We start from the raw sequence: 23,810 nt of genomic DNA on the forward strand, positions 1-23,810 counted from the left end.
TCGTTAATACCTCGCTCTTTACACTAAATCGTAAGTTTTGTCCTAATTCTTTAAGAATGACCCCTGAATCAAAAAGGCCGTAGAATAAATAGTTGAAATTACTAAAAATACTTTAGCATAAAGAGCAAGGTATTTATCTCCTCCTAAATACCTCGCTCTTTATGCTAAAGTATTTTTAGAATCCCTCATATGCGTAATAATCTCTGTTCGTTTTAAGTTTCAATGCTACTTCTTCCTTTCATTTGAAAAAACGTTTTCATGTTTATTTTTCATTGTTTTTTTATAGTAATGCTAGAGAATCCTGCGCCCTTGTCATTGAATTTTTCTTCCCCCATGACAGATTCCTCCAAGGAAAGATCCTTCAACCTAGCCCCCTCTCCTCAGCCCCACACCCAAACAAAATAAAATCCCCCTCAAAACATCTTTACACTTCCCAATAACCATTACTATATATAAACACTGGTCAAAGTTTGTAACTTGGAGCCCCTCCCCCAGGGATTGTGGGGGAGTAAGTCATCCCCAAAGACATAGTTATTATGGTTTTCGACTATGTTGAATAAAATGGCTATCTCAAAATTTTGATCCGTTGACTTTGAGAAAAAATGAGCGTGGGAGGGGGCCTAGATGCCCTCCAATTTTTTTGGTCACTTAAAAAGGGCACTAGAACTTTTCATTTCCGTTAGAATGAGCCCTCTTGCGACATTCTAGGACCACTTGGTCGATACGATGACCCCTGGAAAAAAAAAAAAAAAACCAAATAAACACGCACCCACGATTTGTCTTCTGGCAAAAAATACAAAATTCCACATTTTTGTAGATAAGAGCTTGAAACTTCTACAGTAGGGTTCTCTGATACGCTGAATCTGATGGTGTCATTTTCGTTAAGATCCTATGACTTTTAGGGGGTGTTTCCTCCTATTTTCCTAGATAAGGCAAATGTTCTCAGGCTCGTAACTTTTGATAGGTAAGACTAAACTTGATGAAACTTATATATTTAAAATCAGCATTAAAATGCGATTCCTTTGATGTAGCTATTGATATCAAAATTCAATTTTTTAGAGTTTTGGTTATTATTGAGCCGGGTCGCTCCTCACTACAGTTCGTTACCACGAACTGTTTGATATGTGAGAATATTTAGTTAATAATTAACAATATCTTCATGTTTTCATTTTTTTAGTTTCCTATGGAATTGATGTCTCTGGATTGGTTTTGGCTGTTTACTTGAGTTGGCGAAGTCATTATTTACTCCCATTCCCCTTCCTAGATTGTGATTTTAAGGTATAAGATTGGATTTGGTTTACAACTTTGTTCATATTTGTGTTGATATTCTCCCAAGTTCTTTTTAAGAAATGGATCCCTATCGTGGAGACTGTGTTAATGTTTTCTTTTTTTAAGTCAAAGCAGCTTTTTAAACAAACAAAAGAGCTTAACACCAGTCCTGGTTACCAAAATGGCACATATGTAATATCTCAGGAACAGCTTAAGGTTCCTGATATAGGGTTCCTGACATATAGGGTTCAATACTATAAGGAACTAGGTTTTTACATTGCACATTGAAAATATATCAGGGGTAGCTTTGGGCATTAACTCGGAACTTTTGGGGATTGATTCGGAGGATATTGAAGTAAGTGAAAAAAAGCAACATGCGTATCCAGGTTACCGAAGTATCGGCGTATATGTAGTATCTTGGTAACAGTAAGGGTATTAAGATGAAATTTCGATGGAATGTTGAGGTAGATTTTGAAGTGAATCAAATGACACCATATGGGATGACACCATATGTCTACAATAAGTCAGGAATGTCTTAGATAATTTAATCGAAACTTTAGTGATTATATAAAAAACTTTACGCAGAGATATTTCTAGTATCTTAGGAATAGAAATCGGCTGTTGAAATAGAACATTCAAAGTTCCGGTGCCCTTTTTGAGAGTTAAAAGTAGTCGGAGGGTAAAGTGCTTTGCTTTTATGCTCATTATTCGTCCTCAATGCCTAAAATTCCTAAGACACCCAGTCAAAATTCCGAGGCTACCGTTCCGTTTACATTAGTTGAAAGGTTCAGCAAATTTTTCTGCAGGGACAATAGCAAATGTATCTGGAGGTACTCCCACAACCCTTGCAATACAGTCATAAGTTATGCAATCTGTTCTACTATTGCATATAGATTTTATAATGGAAAGGTTGAGCATGTTTTGTTCTTGGTGTCCTGAAAAAGCTTTGGGAATACAGTTGAAAATTTCAGGCGTTGTTTGAAAAAGAAAGGGATTACGGTTGGGTAAGGAAAATTGAAACTCAATTCAAAGATAGAGGAATGGTTTCCTGGGGCTGTTCCCTCCTCAATACCCCGCTCTTTACGCTAAAGTTTTATTCTTTCTCTCAGCTCTACTTATTAAAAAGTGAAAAACTTTAGCGTAAAGATCGGGGTATTGAGGGGGGAACAGCTCCTTTTATATACGGAGTAATTTATGTTCTTTTTAAGTTTTAATTTCGCTCCTTACCTTCAGTTAAAAAAAACTTATTTTTTCTTATTTGCCTTCTGAACGTTTTGAATTAATGCATGTTTTGATTTTGGCTCTCCGCAAATGAATAATTAAAACGAAATTTGCATATTAATTTATTTTATTTGGCTAAATGGCTTTCTCATAGTTTTGATCAGACGATTTTGAGAAAAAAAGAGCGGGGGAGTAGGCCTAGCTACCCTCCAATTTTTTGGTTACTTAAAAAGGCAACTACAAATTTTAATTTTACGAGCGTTTTTATTAGTAAAAATATATATAACTTAAGAATCAAACTACGTAACAAACTTCTAAATTCGTATGTTTCTATTACGTATATGAGGGGGTTCCACCCATCGTCAATACCTTTCTATTCACTCTAAAGCTTAAATTTTGTCCCAATTCCTTAAGAATGACCCTTGAATCACAAAGGCCGTGGAATAAATAGTTGAAATTAATAAAATTACTTTAGCGTAAAGAGCGAGATATTAGGAGGAGGTAGACCCCTCGTAACAGTAATAGTTTCTGTTCGTTTTAAGTTTTAATGCTGTTCCTTACTTTCAGTTTCAGTTGAACCTTTTCATATTTATTTTTTCATTGCTCTTTTAAAAACATGCTAAAAAATCCTGCGCCCCCTTCATGGAAATTCTCTTCCCCCATGACAGATTCCTCCATGGAAAGTCCCTCCCATGGCCCCCTACACTCCACCCCCCCCCCAACTAAAAAAATTTCCTGAAAGTTTCTGTACATTTCTCAATAACCATTACTATGTGTAAACACTGGTCAAAGTTTGTAACTTGCAGCCCCTCCCATGGGGACTGTGGGGAATAATTTGTCCCCAAGGATATAGTTGTTAGGTTTTGTGACTATGCTGAATATATGGCTATCTAGGAATTTTGCTCCGGTGACTTTGGGAAAAAATGAGCGTGGGAGGGGGTCTAGGTGCCCTCCAATTTTATGGTCACTTAAAAAGGGCACTAGAACAATTAATTTACGTTAGAGTGAGCCTTTTCGCGATATTTAGGACCACCGGGTCAATACAATCACCCATGGGGAAAAAAAACACACAAATACACACACATCCGTGATCTGTCTTGTGGCAAAAAATACGAAATCCCACATTTTTCTAAATAGGAGCTTGAAACTTCTACTATAAGGTTCTATGATGCGCTGAATCTGATGGTGTTATTTTTGTTAAAATTCTATGACTTTTAAGGGGTGTTTCACCCTATTTTCTAAAATAAGACAAATTTTCTCAGGCTCGTAACTTTTGATTGGCAAGTTTAAACTTGATGAAACTGATATATTTAAAATCAGCATGGAAATGCAATTCTTTAGACGTAACCTTAGGTATCAACATTCCTTTTTTAGTGTTTCGGTTACTATTGAGCCGGGCCACTCCTTACTACAGTGACTATTGATATTTTTGTATGATCAGCCGAGTAGAAGTCAGTAGGAAATGCAATGAAGAATCCATCTCTGTTTGTTTTCAGAACTATATTATAACAACTGCCATTTGAGTAGATAGTCAATGCAGCGTCTCTGAATGCCTTTTACATCAGGTAGATCTGTTTTGTTTCTTACAAACCTCAATGAGTGAACAATAACTTCATTTTAATCCCTTACAGTTAGAATTATGAAAATAAGCTATGGAATCTCTTTACGTTCATTTCCCTTTTTTCTGAAATGAAAAGAATGATATAGAGAAATAGTTCTATATATGAGCGTGGACACACCTTGGGCCCAGGAGCCCAACCGGTCACATCCAGCTATAGAGATTAAAAACATCTGCAGTATTTTAATATATAAGCATTTATACACGGTGTTTGTGCAATACATGTGCATAAATGTTCAGTTTTAGTAATACTTGTACTGCTTCAATTAGTGAAATTTTATTGTTAAGTTTCATCTAAATAATATTTTATATGATTTTTCCGCTTCGATAATTATGTAATTTACTTTGAACCTGGGACATTCAGATTTTGGTTCTCAATCTTTACATACAAATATTAGAAACTAAAAATCTTACTTGGTGTATAGTCCACAGTCTCTATACCCCTGGCTGACGTGTGCACTTTGAAGTCCATGGCTGATAATGATGGAAGAAAGTACGATCCAGCATCTTTCCATTTTAGATTTATGGATTTATTGCCATAGGTGTCTAGAAATAAAATTAGGGTCTTTGAATTAGTCAATATCGAAACAATTCTGTGTAAATAATTACAGATCATGTTTTAAATCTTTTAAATTTACTAGATGATGCATTTTATACCTATTTCTGAAATGGACATATCTAATAGCTCTACAATTTCACATAAATTGTCTGGAAGCGTAAATAAAAAATGGAAAAAAATATACATTGGGCACAATTCAACATACTATTTTACTTTTACGAATTTAACCTGTGAACTAACTATAAACAAAAAAAAGTGCTCAAATTTAATACTAGACTTCAAAATCAGAAAAGTTTTACAGATAGCTCAGGCTACATTTAGGCATTAGAAGAAGCGTGGTGAGATGCATTTACATTGTAAATAGCACTTAAAATCCAACAACAAGAGTTCACAACACAGTGAAGTAATCATTTTGTATGACGCTCAGATCAAAAGAAAGAACTTACTTGTGACGTACCTATTTTGGAAGGGAACTTTTCATGGGGGGATTTTTGTACAGGAGGGAGGGGATTTAACGCGGTGGTGGGGGTATTTTCTGGGAGGAACACGATAGACCCCATTCATCAAGGTTTATTTATTTCGTTAATTTTTTCCTTAGGGGTAATCATCTTGAACCCAAGGTCCTAAAACTTTGAGAGAGGTCTCCCTTGGACTAATGTTGTAAGTACCAGACCTATTTTTGTGTAACAAGAGCGATCTTTCTAAACTGAATTTTTGTGCCATTCTGTGGAGAATAACAACAATTATGTATTGAAAAGGGGCGAAAGCATATCTTTTTTTGTGGAAGGACTACTTACATACACAATTATATACACAATTTTGGAAGGGAGAAGTCCTTACATACACAATTTATTCCAGCTTTAAGCTTTAAGGGCAATTTATTTCGGAAAGAAAGCCTATTTTTTTTATTTAATCATGAAAAGATTTTAATAGTTCTTTATACCGAAACACAATCTATATACAAAAGTTTCTTCTATTTTAAGAGCATTTTCATATTAGCTTGCCTTAGTATCTCTCTAGATTTAAAGGGCTGATATGAAAATTTCAAAATTTGGCCGAATGAAACTTGAAAAACTTACCAACAAAAATAAACTCTAATATTTTATTGTGAATTGTCACAGTAATCATATATATATTTCCAAGGCTATTTCGGTGCACATGATTTTTTGTGTCTTAATATTTATGTTGTTTCCTTCTAAGTAAAAGGGTTGATAATAGCTCCTTCTTCAAAGGGTTGGTAATAAATTGCATGGAAATAAAAGTCAACAAGTGAATAGTCCAGGACACTAAACCCAGTTACAACTACAAAATTTGTATACGACCTATTTTTTAGGCCATTTTTACTGAAGTAAGAATTTACTTACAACTTTCAATGCGTATCTTTGTCGTAAGGGTGTCAAATGGATAAAGGTGCAAGTCGTTACTATATCGAGGTGTCAAACTTATCCTAGAAAAGAAAAACATATTCAGTAAGAGCTGCTAAACTGACCCATAATAGTTAGAAAAGGAAAATGACTTTTTCTCTGCTGATATATTTTCTTTATGGTGCCGTTTTTGATTTTACCTTATTTGTGTAATTTTTTCATTGGGAACAGTTTTCAAGGCAATTTTGATTGCTGCAAGACAATTTTTATTTTTTCCCCTTTTTATTCTCAAGTATTAAATCTTGATAATCCACAAATTCTAAGAAATTTATTTATTCTTTAAAATTTAATGCCACAGCAATAACATTAAAACTGCCAACATTTCTCCATTAAAATGTTTTAATAACAAATTATTAGACACCAAGTATATCACGAGTCTTGAGTTCTCCTAAGCCAACCTTTGCTTAAAAAAATATTTTTTTTTCGAATAGTTTTTCAAATCATGTTGGAACCGCCCTCTTCCTTCCACCTGTCAAAACTTTTATCTTCTGAAAAATTCCTGCATTGAAAATTTCTGTCGAGGAATTACCTCCCCCACGTAAAATTTTCCAGACAGTTCCAAATCTGCTGAAAGTTTCTCCAGAAATCCCCTGGAACATGGAAAATCCACAAGTGAAATTGAGTCGTCAAAGAGAAAAAAGACAAACAAAACAATTTCGCGTCAAATTTTGACAAACTCCTATCTCTGTAAAATTGACCCTGGAAAGTTCACCCGCTAGACACTTCCATCCTCACAAAAATTCCCCCCGTAGAAAATATTCCTCTCCTCAGGTTATCCCTCACCTTGGAAAACATCTGTGTACACCCCAATAACAAAAACTGTATGTAAAAAATGGGCAAATTTCCTAACTTTCGACCCCCTCCCCAGAGGCTGTGAGGGGGTCATTTCCAAGGACTAGTAATTGGGATTTTAAACTGTACTGAACAAAATGGTGAATCCAGTTAATGGTGTCTCTCCAGTAACTCCATAAAGGAGTTACAGGAAAAGATATGGAAAAGAATGGGAAAATTTTAAATTTGAAGGAAGATTTATTTTGTCAGAACAAATCTGTGACAGTACTAAAAGATTAAAAAATGATAAAGCCCCTTATGCTGATGATGTGCTAAATGAGTTTCACGAATGCATTTGATATGAAGTTATAGATAATTTATTGAAAATTATGAGTATGACTTTTGAAGAAGAGGAAGTAAGTACCTAACGTTACTAGGAGAACTCTAATCAAATATAATTAAATATGCAGATTGAATAAAAAATAATATAGGGTACTATAGGGTTAATAGTATGAAACATATTCAAATTGGGCATCAACTGTTTTCATAATAATGAAAATAAATAAATATTCTTTTTTATTGGGCAGTTTTGCTTTGCGTTTTGTTTTTGACTTGACTAAGGGGGTTTAGAGGTGATTACTTAAAAGAGAGAGACTGTAAGACGCAGGTAAGGGGTTTGCGATCATGGAAATTAAATATTATTTTTAGTATGCTTAAACGCATTTCTACTTTAGATAGGGCCTTAGTAAGGGCTAGTTTTGGTATGATACAGCATCAAAGAGAGCCAGAGTTATCAAGACGAATTTATAAAAGCAGAATATGAGAATTAGAATTTAATAATATTTCAGGCATCTGTCTACGATGTTGCGGTTCTACAACTGGCAGACGAAAATAAGAAAACAACAAGAGGAATCACTGGTGCCCAGGCAAAAAAGTGACTTTTCTTTTTTTTCAAACAGAATGGACTCAAAACCTCGGTTTTTTAGTTTTGGACCATGACAAATTATTTGCTTGTTAAATTGTTGCAAGGGTTGCAAGTTATACCCCAAGGCATATAAGGCTTATATGGAGTTGGTCGCAATTACTTCAGATCGAATGTGGCTTATTTAATTGGAAATCGGGATCTAATGACCTTAATAAGAGTCAAAAGCAAATGGAGGCCAACCATTTCCCTCAAGCCTATCATTCCCCAAAACGCATCCGATCAAAACTTTTAGAGCTATTTTGTTCAGTAAGGTTAAAAGATCCCGTAATTAGCTCTTTGGGGATATCAACATCCTTATAGTTCTCAGGACGATTCGTTCATTGTTTACGCATAGTAGATGTTATTAAGGAAGGTATGTATTTTGAATTTTACTTTCCAAAATACGAATGGCATTCAGGTCAGCCTTTCAGAGACTGTTGAGTAGAGTGTTGAACTAAATCCAAACACGTCATGTGCATACAAATTGTCAAAACAGCGGCACTGAGAATGACTGAAACTTTCGGGAAATGATAAGGGAGATGATCAAAAAAAGCAATATGTGCATTTTACCGTTGCTTCTAAAACTAACACAACTACAACCACTACCACTTCTACTACGACACTATTCCACTTACAAAAATGAAGGGAAATATGAACTAAATCTAAAGACATTAGGTGCATATACATTGTTGAAAGAGCCTATCTCAAGAATTGAATTGAGTATTGAGTTGGAATTTTCAGAGAATTCTCAGAGAAGAGGGGAAGATCATCCAATCAAAAGGCAATATGTGCCGTGAAAGCTTTGGTGGGGACTCATTTGATTGAAAATTGGAAATTTTAGTGTCCTTTTTAAGAGTAAAAAATGAGTCGTGAGAAAGCAGCCACTACCCAACTTCCATCATTTCCAAAACGCATCTAATCAAAATTTTGAAACGACTATTTTGTTCAGCATAGTTGAAAGGTCCTTTATATCTAACCTTTATGTCTTTGAAGAGGTTAATCCCCCACAACCACAGGGCAAGGGCTGTCATTTAGGCAATTCTTCCGTTGTTTACCCATAGTATATGTTATTGAAAATAGTGTGCAGGTTTGACCTTTACATTTCAAATAGACAAAGAGCATCAAGGTAGGTCTTTCAGACAATGTTGAGGGGAGTGTTGAACTAAGTCAAAACAAGTTATATGCATATGGGTTGTCAAAAGAGCGTATCTCAGGAATGACTGAGATTAATGATTTAGACCTTTTAAGAATGATAATTGAGGTGATTGACCAAATAGGTAAAATTTGCACGCTACTACTACTGCAAATACTACTACAACTGCTACCACTGCAACTGTTACAACTACCAGTACTACAACTATAACTACTGATTTTGTAGGGAGTGCCACCAAGGTTGAAGATATTGAAATGAACATTTGAGGAAAGATTGAGGGGACAGCAACGGATTTGGGTATTAAGTATGAACTTTCAGAGAATTCTTAAAGGAAAAGATGAACTTACCAAAAATTATTATGTACGTGTTACAACTTACACTACCACCACTACTACTATTACTGCTACCAATTCTGCCACTGCATTTGAACTACTCCAACTTTGACTTAATCTGCAACTACTTCTAAGGCTAAGAGTTATAAGATGAATGGCGTCAAAACGGAGTTGAAAGGGTATATCAGCAATAATTTCGGAATGGATAACTGTATCAAGATGAAATTACTAGTTTACTATGAAAAGGATGTTCAACTGACCAAAATTCAAAATAAACACTACTAAAGATACTACTAAAGATATATTATACTACTAAAGATATTATTACTGCGACTACTGCTGTCACTACTGCTATTAGTGCAACATAACTGCTACTGCTATTTCTCCTCCTACCATCATAGTTCCTATTATGCTAGTACTTTTAAGTCTAAGTACATGAAGGTGAAAATTGAAGATAACATCGACGAAATATTTGAACTAAATCAAAGACGCTTTGTATATACAGATTGTCAAAAAAGCATACCTTAAGAATGGTATGGAATGGTTTGGGGGAAGATCAATTGACTAAAAGGCAGTAGGTGTACGCTACTGCTATTACTGCTATCACTATACCATTTACTAATACTGCTACTCCAACTACAACTTCATTTGCACTACATGTAATGCTAAGAGTATTCAAATGGAAATTTCAAGATATGCATGAATATACAGGTTGTCAAAAGGATATTTTGGCAATGTCGTAGCAACGACTAATTTATTTGGTTGAAACTACCAGGACCTGATGAGAGGGATACTCAACTGACCAAAATCCAACATGTTAGTGCTACTGCTGCTACTAGTACTAGGGCAATTATTATTAATACTACAAGTAGTTTCAAGAATGCTAATATGACTGTTGTGACTACTATTACAACTCTGCCTATGAGAATGGAGGTGAAATTTTCAGGGAATATTTAGGGGGGGGAGTGAACTACACAACAACACACTGTCTGTATGAAGTTTATCAAAAAATAAAACTATCAATAGTATCTTTAGAACAGTTTGGTGTGTGAAGTTGAAACATACAGAACTTGTTTTGAGGAATGTTGAACTAACCGAAAGACAATATTCACGTCCTAATACCACTGCTTCTGCTCATGCTAATACTAATGTTATCACTACTGTCACTATCATTGCTACTACCACTTCTATGTCTGCTACTAATATTATTACTGGTACTACTACTACTGCTACTAAAGCTAAGGTTTTTAAGACAATCAATTTCGGCAATATTGAAACTGTATTGAATAAAGCCAAAACCCACTCTGTCCATACAGGTTGTAAAGAGAACGTGTCAACAAAACTTAAGGGGAGGTTTATGGTACTAAGTTGAAGCTTTCCGCATGTGATTAAGGGAATATTTAGCTAAGACTTTCAAGCACGGATACATGAGGGGCAATGGGGGCGATCGTCCCCCCACAAACAATTTTTTTAAGAATCCTTACTAAACTCTAGTATTGATTACTATTTACGAGATAAGAACTGAAAAATCGATCGTTTTATGAAATGAAAACAATGATATATATATATATATATATATATATCATTGATATATATATATATATATATATATATATATATATATATATATATATATATATATATATATATATATATATATATATATATATATCAATGATATATATATATATATCAGTACAATTAAATTGTTCAAAGACGGTATGTGTTATAAATACAAGACTGACACGTTTCTGTGCTACTAGGGAGAGCTGAAGGGAGTGAAGACCCAAGACAAGAAGCTTGAACAGGGACAGTGCTGTGGCCTGTATAGGCATACAAAGTATGCCTGTATAGGCAATACTCTTTGGAAGATGCATTTACTGCTGCTAGTGCTAGGTAAACTAGCACCATATCACACCCTTTATCCATGTGTTCACGAATATTGTATTTTGAGACAGGATTGTTCGATATTTTTCGTCCTATTTCTGTAGGAGCCTTTTCTCGTTGGTGTCCAGATGCTTAAATTTAAAATTAAAAGGGCAAGTACCCTTTTTAGTCAAAAGGGATTGGAGGGCAATGACTCCCCTGCTCATGATTTTAAAATATTTCAAAAGGTCATATAACAAGGATATGGGGGTTGAAACAGAACCTCAGAGTCCGCGAACAAGGGTTGTAAGCTATGCCCTGGGGGCATTTGAAATTCATATGTACAAACTTTAGTTAAGGCTTATTTGGTTGAAATTTAGAAGGTCTCCCTTTTAAGACTTGAAAGTGATGGCTACGCATTTGAGGGTTGCATGAATATTTAGGGGGAATTTGAGCAAAATCAAAACACACTATGTGCATGCAGATTGTCAAAAAGGATTACCTCAAAATGGATTTAGGTAGTAAGTAAGAACTTTCAGAGAACACCTACAGGGGAAAATCAATTGACAAAAAGGTAATATTTGCATGTCACAACTAGCACCGCTAACTATACTACTTTTATTATTACCACCTCTGATATTAAGTGACTCCGACTGCTACTGCAAGCCCCATCCCAGGGTGGGGCTTGGGGAATATAGCATGAGAGAGCTGGAAGGGTTTGTACAAAAGCGGCAAGGTTTTTATTTAATGAGTTAGCTGTAGTTTCAGAGTGAACATCAAGATTAAAGTCATCATTTTTAACTGTTTCACCACTAATTTTCTTGACTGTATTAGCTTATTCAGTTTTTCTTTGGCAGAACAGTCGTAAATTTTGTCGAATTAAACTTTTTATTGCATCATTTATAAACGACTTATCATTCGATAATTTTTTCTTTGGGACCTCTTGAGAATGAATTGCATAATTATTGATCAGTTTTTGTTGGAAAGTTCGGTTTTCTTATTCGATTCATCAGCAGCAAATACATCTTCTCATTGCTCTTCTGAAAGTCATGTACCAAACTTGAGTAGACCACTATCAGTAATTGATCGATACTTAAATACATCAATTTTGTGCTTGTGGATATGATCTTGTATCGGATTAAATAAAAAAAAAACAAGTTTTTTAAACTGCAAGTAAGGAGCGACAGTAAAACTTAAAACGAACAGAAATTACTTCGTATATGAAAGAGGCTGCTTCCTCATCAACGCCCCGCTCTTTACGCTAAAGTTTTTTACTGTTTTAGAAAGAAGAATTGAGAGAAAGAGTCAAACTTTAGCGTAAAGAGCGGGGCGTTGATGAGGAAGCAGCCTCTTTCATATACGAAGTAATTTCTGTTCGTTTTAAGTTTTACTGTCGCTCCTTACTTGCAGTTTAAAAAACTTGTTTTTTTTTATTTAATTTCTGAACGTTTTTGAAGTAATACATGTTATTATTTTCCAGCTGTACTTTTTAAATTAAAAAAATACTTTAGTGTAAAGAGTGAGGAGTTGCGCAGGGGACAACCTCTTTCATTTACGGAATAATTTTGTTCGCTTAAGTTTTAATGTCGCTCCTTACTTTCCGTTTAATTTTTCTTTTATTTAATTTCTGAACGTTTTTGAATTAATGCATGTTTTATTTTATCTCTCCACAATAATTAATTCATGAATAATTAATTATTAATTGTTAGTAATAATTAAGTAAAAAAATTAAGATCAATAATCATCTCAAAATTAACACAAGCAAATATTATCATAAATCAAAGTGTAGCTAATTTCACGTGTAAAGCTTAGAGTATTAAGATGAAAAGGGTGTCAAATGCACACATCAACAATATTTTTGGAACGGCTTAACGTGTCAAGGCGAAATTTCCGGGGCATCATGAAAGTGATGTTCAACTGAACAAATATGCACATTTTAATATGCACAATCTAATTTCAGGCATGTGGTCAATTTTCGGGGTGATTTTTGGAGCTTCCATCTGTATGTTCGCCATAGATTGGCCCAAAGTTGAAATATTTAAACTTTTATATCTAAACTGACCTACCAAATAATGCTAGTAAATCCTGCTCTCCCTTCATGGAAATTTTCTTCTCCCATTACAAATTCTCGAAGGAAAGTTCCCCCAGCATATCCCCCTCTTCTCAACCCCTCCCCCAAACCAAAAAAATCCTCCTGAAAACGCCTGTATACTTCCCAATAACCATTACTATATGTAAGCACAGGTCAAAGTTTGTAACTTGTTGCCCCTCCCACGGGGACTGTGGGGGAGTAAGTCGTCCCCAAAGACATAGTTATAAGGTTTTTCGACTACGTTGAATAAAATGGCTATCTCAGAATTTTAATCCGTTGACTTTGGGAAAATAATTAGCGTGGGAGGGGGCCTAGGTGCCCTCCAATTTTTTTGGTCACTTAAAAAGGGCACTAGAACTTTTCATTTCCGTTAGAATGAGCCCTCTTGCAACATTCTAGGACAACTGGGTCGACACGATCACCCCTGGGGAAAAAAAAAAAAAAACAAAAAAACAAAAAAACAAAAAAACAAATAAACACGCATCCGTGATCTGCCTTCTGGCAAAAAATGCAAAATTCCACATTTTTGTAGATAGGAGCTCGAAACTTCTACAATATGGTTCTCTGATACGCTGAATCTGATGGCGTGATTTTCGTTAAGATTCTATGACTTTTAGGGGGCGTTTCCCCCTATTTTCTAAAATAACGCAAATTTTCTCAGGCTCGTAACTTTTGATGGGTAAGACTAAACTTGATGAAACTTATATATTTAAAACCAGCATTGAAATGCGATTCTTTTGATATAGCTATTGGTATCAAAATTCCATTTTTTAGAGTTTTGGTTACTATGGAGCCGGGTCGCTCCTTACTACAGTTCGTTACCACGAACTGTTTGATTTAGCGAAGGAGTAAAATGGTAACTCCCGCCAAATGGAGTGGGAGGGAATTGGGTCTTTGATAGAATTTATGTATGTTTGTACAAATGATGTCAAGGGAAGTACCATCTATTGTGGTTAGGATATTAACAATTTATTTTAAATTAGATTCCTCACAAAGATGACTTGTTATTTAGTTCATTTTGTCACCGGTAAGTAGGATCCCAGAGTTTGGATTTTTAGACTGGAGGTAATCAGATGATGCATGGAGTTTTTCCAAGAATTCTCTACGCCACTCCGATTTTTGGCAGGGTAATTAATAAAAACAGTGAATTATATTAGTTAATGGGCGTGGTAGAACTTTTGGTTTAACATTAATCCATATAATAACATTAATTCATATTGCTCATTTAATTCATGGAGCATGAACTTCGCTTGGCGACAAATTATCACGACAAAAAATCATTATCCCTCAATCCTTTTTACCAAGGTAATAATCACCTGGGTGGAGTTTAATAAACTCGTTAAAATAAGCTGTCTTCAGAGTATCCAGGTTTTAGGACTGAACTCGGTTATACAAATTAGTCTGATGCTAGCTTATTCCGCGTAATTTCAAGCTCAATTAGTTTTTCAAAATTAAGGCTTTTTGCATTACTTAATAACAACCTATGGAAATGGTAGCGTAGTGTATTAGTCTTATGTTTACTATTATGAGTACTAGAAATTCCCTTTTTGTCGGGAAAACGATTCAAAAAAGTAGTTAGAGCGTGAGGAGGTCTATGAACACTTTCTGGTGTGTCTGGGGCTTATCATTTTTTCAGGGGTGGAGGTGCTGCGGGTAGGCTCCAGATCAATTTGCCCAGTAGTAGTGTTACTACTAAGCCGGTTTTGAAGTGGGAGGGAAGAGTTTCAGTTTTAAAATTTGGGGGTAAATTGACAGAGCCCGGGATGAGAGTTTCCTTGTGTCCAAACGATTCGCAAGATGAGTTTCTTTTAATAGCGAAAACCTGTTACAAAGTGAGATGGCGTGGCTTATAGTCGAAATGCGGGAGGCTGAAATTTTAGGAAGGATAGATCTAGGGATTTGGTTGAGGGTCGTTGGGGAAGGAGGAAGGGGAAAAGCACCAAGGGGAAGTGGAGAGATACGCCGAGCCCAACTGACCCGCGGTAACCGCGAAAAAGGGATCCAGTAATACAATGTCAGTATTTAAAATGGTTGTCGTGGGCGCGATTGGGGTTAGGGGAACCGAAAAAGCAGGCTTCATTGACTGAACTCTTGGCCCCTTGCCTCGAAAAGTTTTTTGGCATCGAATCAGGTCTAGGATTATTACTTGAAGCATTGCCCCCAATAACGTTCTGACTATGGCTTGGCATTTTATTATCGAATACTGGATCACGGTTCAAACGAGACAAACGGTCAAAATACTTAGGAGACACTAAATGATTAATACGACAGTTTTAATCAATATTAGCAAAAATGCACTACTGGTTGGTGAAAGCTACCACAGGGCAAGGATCGATATGATCGAAATTGTAAGTTGTTGCTTTACACTTTTTGAGTTTGTATTTTTGGCATATGTGTGGAAAACTAGAGTTCTTTTGAGATTCAAGTTTTATTTCCATGTTATGGGTCCTTTTTTCAAGTTCCAGGATTAAATTATTTTTTCAAAGGCATCTCTCACAACTACTGGGACAATTTTAAGGGGGTGGGTTCTCCAAAGGCAAGGAAAACATATTGTTGAAATTAACGACAAACTATGTAGGAGTATCAGCAACAGGGTGCTCAGTTACAAAAGCCATAAAACATAAGCTACGTTTCCAGTTAGGGTTTTCTTCCCCTAATACTGGAGTGATTCCATCTCATGGGGGAGGGAATAACAAAAGGCACTTCGATCACTGACTCGTCACACCTTTCCCACACGGTCTCTCACACCCAGGCAGACATAAGTAGCTGTGGTTCGTATCATAATCAATGTAAATTTTACTGGTAATACAACTAATTAATAGGTCCAAAATCAATAATAACTAGACCTACGTTGCTTGAGCAACGTGAAGTGTTGCGGCAACCTTTGTCCGGCTTCGCCGAATAAAGTGTTGCGAGAGCAACACTTTGGTTTTGTTTCTTTGCTATCGGATAAAGGCTGAAGTTGTCAGCCTATCGATGCTTTTAAAATGTTATATTCAAGAAGAACGCGATCAGTAATCACATGATAAAAGGCTACTCCTCAGTGTTGGAAAAACAATAATAACAAAAGAATATCCAAAGAAGGGACTAAATTAACTTTGCAGCCAGTTGAACTTTAACCTTTTCAATCGTAGACATCGTGGTGGACGAAAACTTGAAACACTATCTTATATGATCTAGCTGGTATTATAAAGCTATCCTTAACTTTTCTGGATCAAAATACCATAGATGACACTCTATTAATTATTAGGAAACTGCCTCGTTGTTTTACGTTATCGTTTGTACCCGTTGCGTAAACACTTAATTCTAGGTTACAGTGAGTATGGGTAGGCTACACCAACTAGCAAAAGTTACAAACCCCTCTTCACTAAAGATGATTTTAGCCTAACAGACGACTATTACTTACTAGTCCCCTACATGTCTTACCACTGGAACCAACTCGGCTTTATCATCAAATACACTGGAAACAAATAATAGGTACACCAAATAGCAAAATTTGCAAACCCCTCACTGCCGAAGATGATTATGAGCTAACAAATGACCTTTCCTTACAAGTACCCTACATGTCTCACAGTTGGTATCGGCTTATTTTTGGTTTCAATGTGTACCCTACTACTGAAGTTGTCAACCCCTTGAAACTTTCAAACTAGTATATCTCATGAAGGAATTTTTGGATCAAAAAATGACTGACATATACTTTGATCAGCTCATCAAGAGCTATCGTTTGCCGTCGAAAAAAATCTATCTGTCTTAGTTCAATAGTTGATTTTTTTTTCCCTAGGCTAACTTTCTAACGTCACCACTTAGAAAGGAGCAAAGGATAAGCTGCAATTTTTTTAGTAATGACAGAACTTTTAAAGTTTAAGTGGTACATCGGATAACATTTCTCTACCTCAATCCCAAGTCTGAAAAAACAAATGATAAACCCAGTGAAAATCACGGCAGTTCTTTCGGACCCGTGGGTAAATTTTTCTGTTTATCACTCAAAGAAGATATATTGGCTGTGGGGTCAGGTAACTGCCGCATATATTTAACACTTATAGATTTTAGTCCATCTTCAATTTGAAAGTGAGGCCTTCCTGCTTGCCTGCTAGAACGGAGCTTTCCACTCCAAAGCAGAAACATGGTTTGATGAAACGAAAGCTTGGCTGCACAACTTCAGATACCCCTCTCTGACAGAGGCTACATAACTCCACTTCACTTCGCACACCACAGGCTCTGGCTCGCGGACAAGCAAAAACCATCCTTTCTGGCCCCAGGCAAGAGTTCTGCGGAGCTTTCCAAAATGTAATGCCATATTCATCAATCTGGCCTGAGGTCCACACTTTCCGTAAAAACTGCACAGGTTAGACCCTTACCATTTTCCAGGAATAAGCCGACATCGGTGGCATAGGAGAAAAAAAGCGACAAAACCAAAGTGTTGCTTTAGCAACACATTTAGCTGCCAATAATTCTTGTTCTGATTCTGAAAATATTTCCAATAAAAGTCCATAGGGAAATCAAATAGCTAAATAATCTAAGTTCAAATATTTTCAAATTCAATGTTGATTAAGAGAAGTCCATAGGGAATCACAATTGAGTCTTACTATGTAATGAGATTGTATCAAGATTGTATCCAATAGAGGTGTTAACAGTATGAACTCTCAAACAAGATTTCTCGTACTACCACCACAACTACTGTAATACTTGTACTATTCTATGAAGAATGAAGGTATAATCGAAGAAAATATTGGTAACAATTTCGAACTAACAAAACACTGTGTGAATTTAGATTGTAAAGAAGCGTATGTTAAGTATGCCTATTGATTTGTGTATTAAGTTGGAACTCTCAGAGAACGCTTAAATTGGAAGATCCATTGATCAAAAGGGTAAATGCTCACACTACTACTAATGTTACTACCACCGCCACATTTACTAGTTTTACTACTGCTATTACTGTTGCTCCTACTCCTACTACTTTTGCAACTACTTTTAAGGTTAAGAGTATTAATATGAAAATTTCAAGAACAAGAACATGAAGGTTATCAAAAGGACGTTTTGACAATGTCATTGCAAGGGCTTATTGTACGAAGTTGAGTACTAATACTGCTGCTGTGACTACTATTACAACTATTATGCCTAAGCATATGAAGGAGAAATTTTCATAGATTATTTAAGGGGAAAGGTAAACAGCATAACAACATGAAATCAGCAAGATGGTTGTCAAAAGGGCATATCAGCAATATCTTAGGAACAGTTTTGTGTCTGAAGTTAAAACTTAAAATGCTTGTTAAGGGGGATGTTAAACTAACCAAAGGACATCATTTGCATCATTATACTACTATTTCTGCTCCTACAACTACTATTATTGTTATTATTATTATTATTATTATTACTGCTACTGCTAGTAAGGCTGAGACTACTGGTTCTACTACTATTGTTGCTAAAGCTAAAGGTATTAAGGCGAAAATCTGGGGCAGATTTGAAACAGTGTTGAAATAGATCGAAACACACAGTGTCCCCACATGGGCTGTCAAGAGGACGCCTCAGCAACGCTTCAGTAACCCTTGATGGTATTAAGCTCAAAAACTTTCATCGTGTTTTGAAGGGGATTGTTAAAAAAAAAAAAAGGTGCTATCTGAATACTGCTACTACTGCTATGTTGCTGTTAAAAATATTGCTACTACACAAGCTAAGGGTATTAAGGTAAAGTTTCAAGAAATGTTTAGGCGGATATTGAACCAAATCAAAACAAAATATGATTGTAAAGTGTCAAAAGGTTGACAAACCAATACCACAAATAATGGCTTTAATTATTAAGTTTTACCTTTTTGGGTAAGATGTGTTGGATTTCGAACTAGCGAGAAGACACTATGTGTATGCTCTTAATGCTACTTTTATGGCTGTTGTACTTAATGCATTAAATTAAAACTTTTAGGGAACATTTAAGTGGATTTTGAATTGAACTGAAAACTATGTGTATGCAGGGATTAATAGCGGATTTAGCAATATCATAGGCAGCGCTGCTCTATCGTAGCTAGTGATATCGTTGATATTTTAAAGGAACTAAATTTGATTGGAAGTAAAAATTTCTAGTCCCCTTTTAAGAATCAAAAGCCATCGAAGGGCAATTAGCCCTCCTTTTTAGCTCATAATTTTCCAAACACTTCTGATCTAAATTTTAATACTGAAATTTTGTGAAGCACAGCTGAACTGTCTAACAATTATATATCTAGGGTTGTTGGGTAAGTCAATCCCCAGAGCTATGCGATTCGCCCATTATGCTTAAAAACCCAATGTTCCTTTGAAATTATATCAAACTGTACTGTGTGTATGCTGGCTGCCAGTAAGACATCTCGGCAATGCCCCAAGAACGACTGAGGATATTAAATTCAAACTTTCAAGGATACTTCAAGTCCCACTTCTGGTCTTAAAATGTGAGTAAATCAAAAGAGTGTAAGTATATCCAGGATGTCAAAACACGTAGATAGATCTTTAAGGAACAGTATTGAGTTTTGTTTTACAGGTCAACTAGAGGATGTATACAATTAAAATAAGCACTACTATTTGTGTAAGGATTTTTATATGGTGTATGTTTTTAAAAATAGTTGAAAAAGTTTTATTCAGCATACAAAAAGAAGGTCAAAGTATAGATTCCCAAAAACAAACAAAAGATTGAAACTAGTATTTCCTTTTTCCTCAAACAGGCTATGTCAGCATAAAATAAACAGAAATTAATTTTAAAAAAAGCTATTTTCAGAAAATGAGTTTATCAAAGAAAAGTAAAGAACTCTATTAAACAAAAAAAATGCGAAATAGAATCAAGTAATCTACCAAGATTAAAACAACCAAAATCAGCATCAACAAATAAATGAATCCCAAAAACGAACAGAAATTAAAACTAATTTCCGATTCAAACTCAAAACTATCAGAAATTAATACGGCTAGGGCTAAAAACCCCCTATGCTTTCTCAAGGCCAAAATACAATTTGCACTTTACTGAGAAAAAATATATTTAAAAATTTTCACTTTATTAAATTAAATGAATAAATACTATTAAAAATTTAAGGAATAAATATCAGTATACGCATATTAAACTGTCAATCCACTTTAATTTGTTATTTTTTTTCAGTGAAGTGGAAATTTTGTTAAAGGGAAAATTATGTTTCTCCCTCCTACACACTTCATTCTTTACACTAAAGCTTGGACACTCTCCCAATTTTTCAATAACGACTCCCGAAACACAAGGGTTTAAAAGCCCCAAAACAAGCACAATAACCATAATAAAAACAAGCTTTTTAAAAAGTACAAACAATTTTTAGTATGGAGAGCGAAGTGTGGTTGAGGGGGCAACCCCCTTTACATATATAATAGTTTCAGTTCGTTTCAAGTTTTGTGTTGCTCCTTACTTTGAGCAAAGAGCAGTAAATTTTTATTTTTGAATTAAAATGGAATAGTTGTGGGCATCAAGTCATGGCTAATTGTAAAAAAGCCAAGACAGTATATCCCATTGAGTGAGAGGTAATACTGCCATTAACCCCTCTTATTAGGATTGTATAAAAATGATGTTTGTTAATTTGTTAATGCATATGTTTATCTATTATCCATCCATTTGTCATTCCTAGGGCAGTAGAACAAAGATAGATAGTCATGGAGCTAAGATAGTCATAGAACCTATAGTTTTCCAAGTCTTTGGTAAAATGGCACGGATAAACGGTGGCATTAATTGTGCCTCTCTTATTGGACCAATACTTGTTTGCTATCTTTTAGCAAGTCACGCCTGCATAGAGTTTAAGGCAGGTTGACTAAGAGTTCAAAATTGACATAGGACCATTAGATTGCCTTGAATGAGAGGTAAACAAGGCACATCTACCTATGGTCTTGTACAGGTTGAATCAAGTTTTAAAATTGACACAGGACTGTTAATTTGCGTGAAATAACAGGCAAACAAGCGCCTAAAGTCAAAATTGGGCCATTATGCAATGAGTGTCAGACAAGGCCATTGATTCAACAGATAAACTTAGACAATTGCACTAAATAAAAGTTAATTTATTATTAGGTTAACAAAAAGTTGACTGGAAGTGCAAGGGGAATAAGCGTCTGAAGCCTAAGAGGGCCTCCTGTCTGCCTGGAATGTTAGGCAAGTGAACCCAATTATAAGCTAAGATAGTTGGGCTAGCAAAAAAAGAATGAAATATTGGTTGACCACTATTTAGTTGACAGTCCGTATTTGTGTCTTGGGTTTGGTTGTCTAGGCTTTTTCACAAGCTCAGGTAGTTTTACCAACAAAAATACCAAAATAGTGAGTAAAATGGTAGAAACCTCAGACTAGGCAGCTGAGGAAAACAAAATATGCTTAATTAATTAATTTAAAATATGCAGTCGGAACCACTGCTGATAATGCACCGACCCTATATGAGAGGGTTACTATAGAATAAAAAATAGTGAAAAATCAAATTGGCTGAGAATGCTGGACTGAGCTGAGGCAATGAATAGATATTATTCGGAAAGTGATTAAAATAGTAACATGAAGATCGGAATATTAAAGTAAGGGCAACCCCTCACATCTGTTCTTTTTATACTTTAACTTTGCCACATAGTTTTAGTAGAAAAAAGTATTTTTTAATTTATTTAATTTGCTTCAGAAATAATTTTTCAGCTGATATGAAATACAAGATATTCGACAAGTAAATCACTCACCTTTGCTAGCTAGCCTTATTTGTTGCATTCCAAAATACTAGTCGCGTTTTAGCATAAAGAGAGAGAATTTAAAGGGCATCTAATGGTCTTATGTCAATTTTGAACTCTTCGTCAACCTGCCAGAGACTCTAGGCAGGCGTGACTTGTTCAAAGATAGCAAACAAGTATTGGTCCAATAAGAGAGGCACAATTAATGCCAGCGTTTACCCGTGCCATTTAACCAAACACTTGCAAAACTATAGGTTCTATGACTATCTTAGCTCTATGACTATCTATCTTAGTTCTACTACCCTAGGAATGACGCATGGACGGATAATAGATAAACATATGCATTAACAAATGAACTAACATCATTTTTATACAATCCTAATAAGAGGGGTTAATGCCAGAAATGCCTCTCACTCAATTGGACTTTATGTCTTGGCTTTTTCTACAATTAAATGAAAAAAAGGTTTTTCAACTACAAGTGAGGATCAACATTAAAACCTAAAACGAACAGAAAATATTCCGTATATAAATGGGGTTGACCCCTCCCCAACGTCCTGCTCTTTACGCTAAATTGTTATTCTCTCTCACAACCCTTCTTTTTAAAACAATAAAACACTTTAAGCGTAAAGAGTGTGGTGAATAATTTCTGTTCATTTTAAGTTTTAATGTCGATCCTTACTTGCAGTTAAAAAAACTTGTTTTTTATTTGATTCTGAACATTTTTTAATTAATGCATATGTTGATTTTGGCTCACCGAACATGAATTATTAAAACAAAATTTGTATATTAATTTTTTTGGTTAAATGGCTTTTTCATAGTTTAGATCGGACAATTTTGATAAAAAAAAAGAAGGATGGGCGCGGAGGCCTAGTTGCCATCCAAATTTTTGGCTACTTAAAAAGGCAACAAGATTTTTTATTTTTTTTTACGAACGTAATAAACAATCGTACCTTACCCCTTAACTTTCGTAACAAACTTCTATATTCGTGTGTTTTCATTATGTATATGTACGCCCCCTCGTCAATACCTCGTTCTTTACACCAAAGCTTGAATTTTGTCCCAAATCCTTAAGAATGACCCCTGAATCACAAAGGCCTTAGAATAAATAGTTGAATTTACTAAGAATACTTTTGCGTAAAGAGCAAGGTATTGTGGATGAGACGAACCCCCCTTAAATACGGATTACCTTATGTTTGTTCTCAGTTTTAATGCTGCTAATTACATACAGTTGAAAGTGAATATCCAGTTAAAAATTCCTCTATGGAGAGATCCTCCCACTTAACCTCTTCCCCTCGACCCACCCCCGCCCTAACGCAAAAAAGTCCCCCTGAAAAGTCTGTACACTTCATAATTAACAATTGCTATATGTAAACAATGGTCAAAGTTAGTAACTTGCAGCCCATCCCCGGGGACTGTGGGGGGGGATTAAGTCATCCTCAAAGGCATAGTTATTAGGTTTTCGACTAAGCTGAAAAAAATGGAAATCTCAAATCTTGATCCAGAGACTTTGGGGGAAAATGTGTGTGGGAGGGGGCCTAGGTGATTGTCGCATAAAAAGAGCACTAGAATTTTTAATTTCCGTTAGAATGAGCCGTCTAACGACATTCTTGGACATCTGAGTCGATACGATCACCCCTGGAAAAAAAAGCAAGCATTCGTGATCCGTCTTCTGGAAAAAAAATACATAATTCCACATTTTGGTTGCTAGGAGCTTGAAACTTTTTCAGTAGGGTTCTCTGATCTGCTGAATTGACGGTGTGATTTTCGTTAAGATTTTATGAATTTTATAGGGTGTTTCCCTCTATTTTCTAAAATAAGACAAATTTTAAGAGTCTCGTAACTTTTGATGGGTAAGACTAAACTTGATGAAACTT

At 35.4% G+C, this 23,810-nt stretch overlaps 1 protein-coding gene across 1 annotated transcript in view; it reads right to left on the reverse strand.

The window, feature by feature from the left end:
- The window catches only part of LOC136032740 (gamma-aminobutyric acid receptor subunit rho-2-like), a 70,271-nt gene that overhangs the window by 29,111 nt on the left and 17,350 nt on the right, over positions 1-23,810 (reverse strand). The window contains exons 4-5 of the mRNA XM_065713112.1: positions 6,032-6,114; positions 4,523-4,654 (exon numbers count right to left, since the gene is read on the reverse strand). Coding sequence (XP_065569184.1) covers positions 4,523-4,654; positions 6,032-6,114 — 215 coding nt within the window. The remainder of the gene's footprint in view (positions 1-4,522; positions 4,655-6,031; positions 6,115-23,810) is intronic.

The sequence above is a fragment of the Artemia franciscana genome, chromosome 1 (genome assembly GCF_032884065.1).
Source record: "Artemia franciscana chromosome 1, ASM3288406v1, whole genome shotgun sequence".
NCBI lineage: Eukaryota > Metazoa > Arthropoda > Branchiopoda > Anostraca > Artemiidae > Artemia > Artemia franciscana.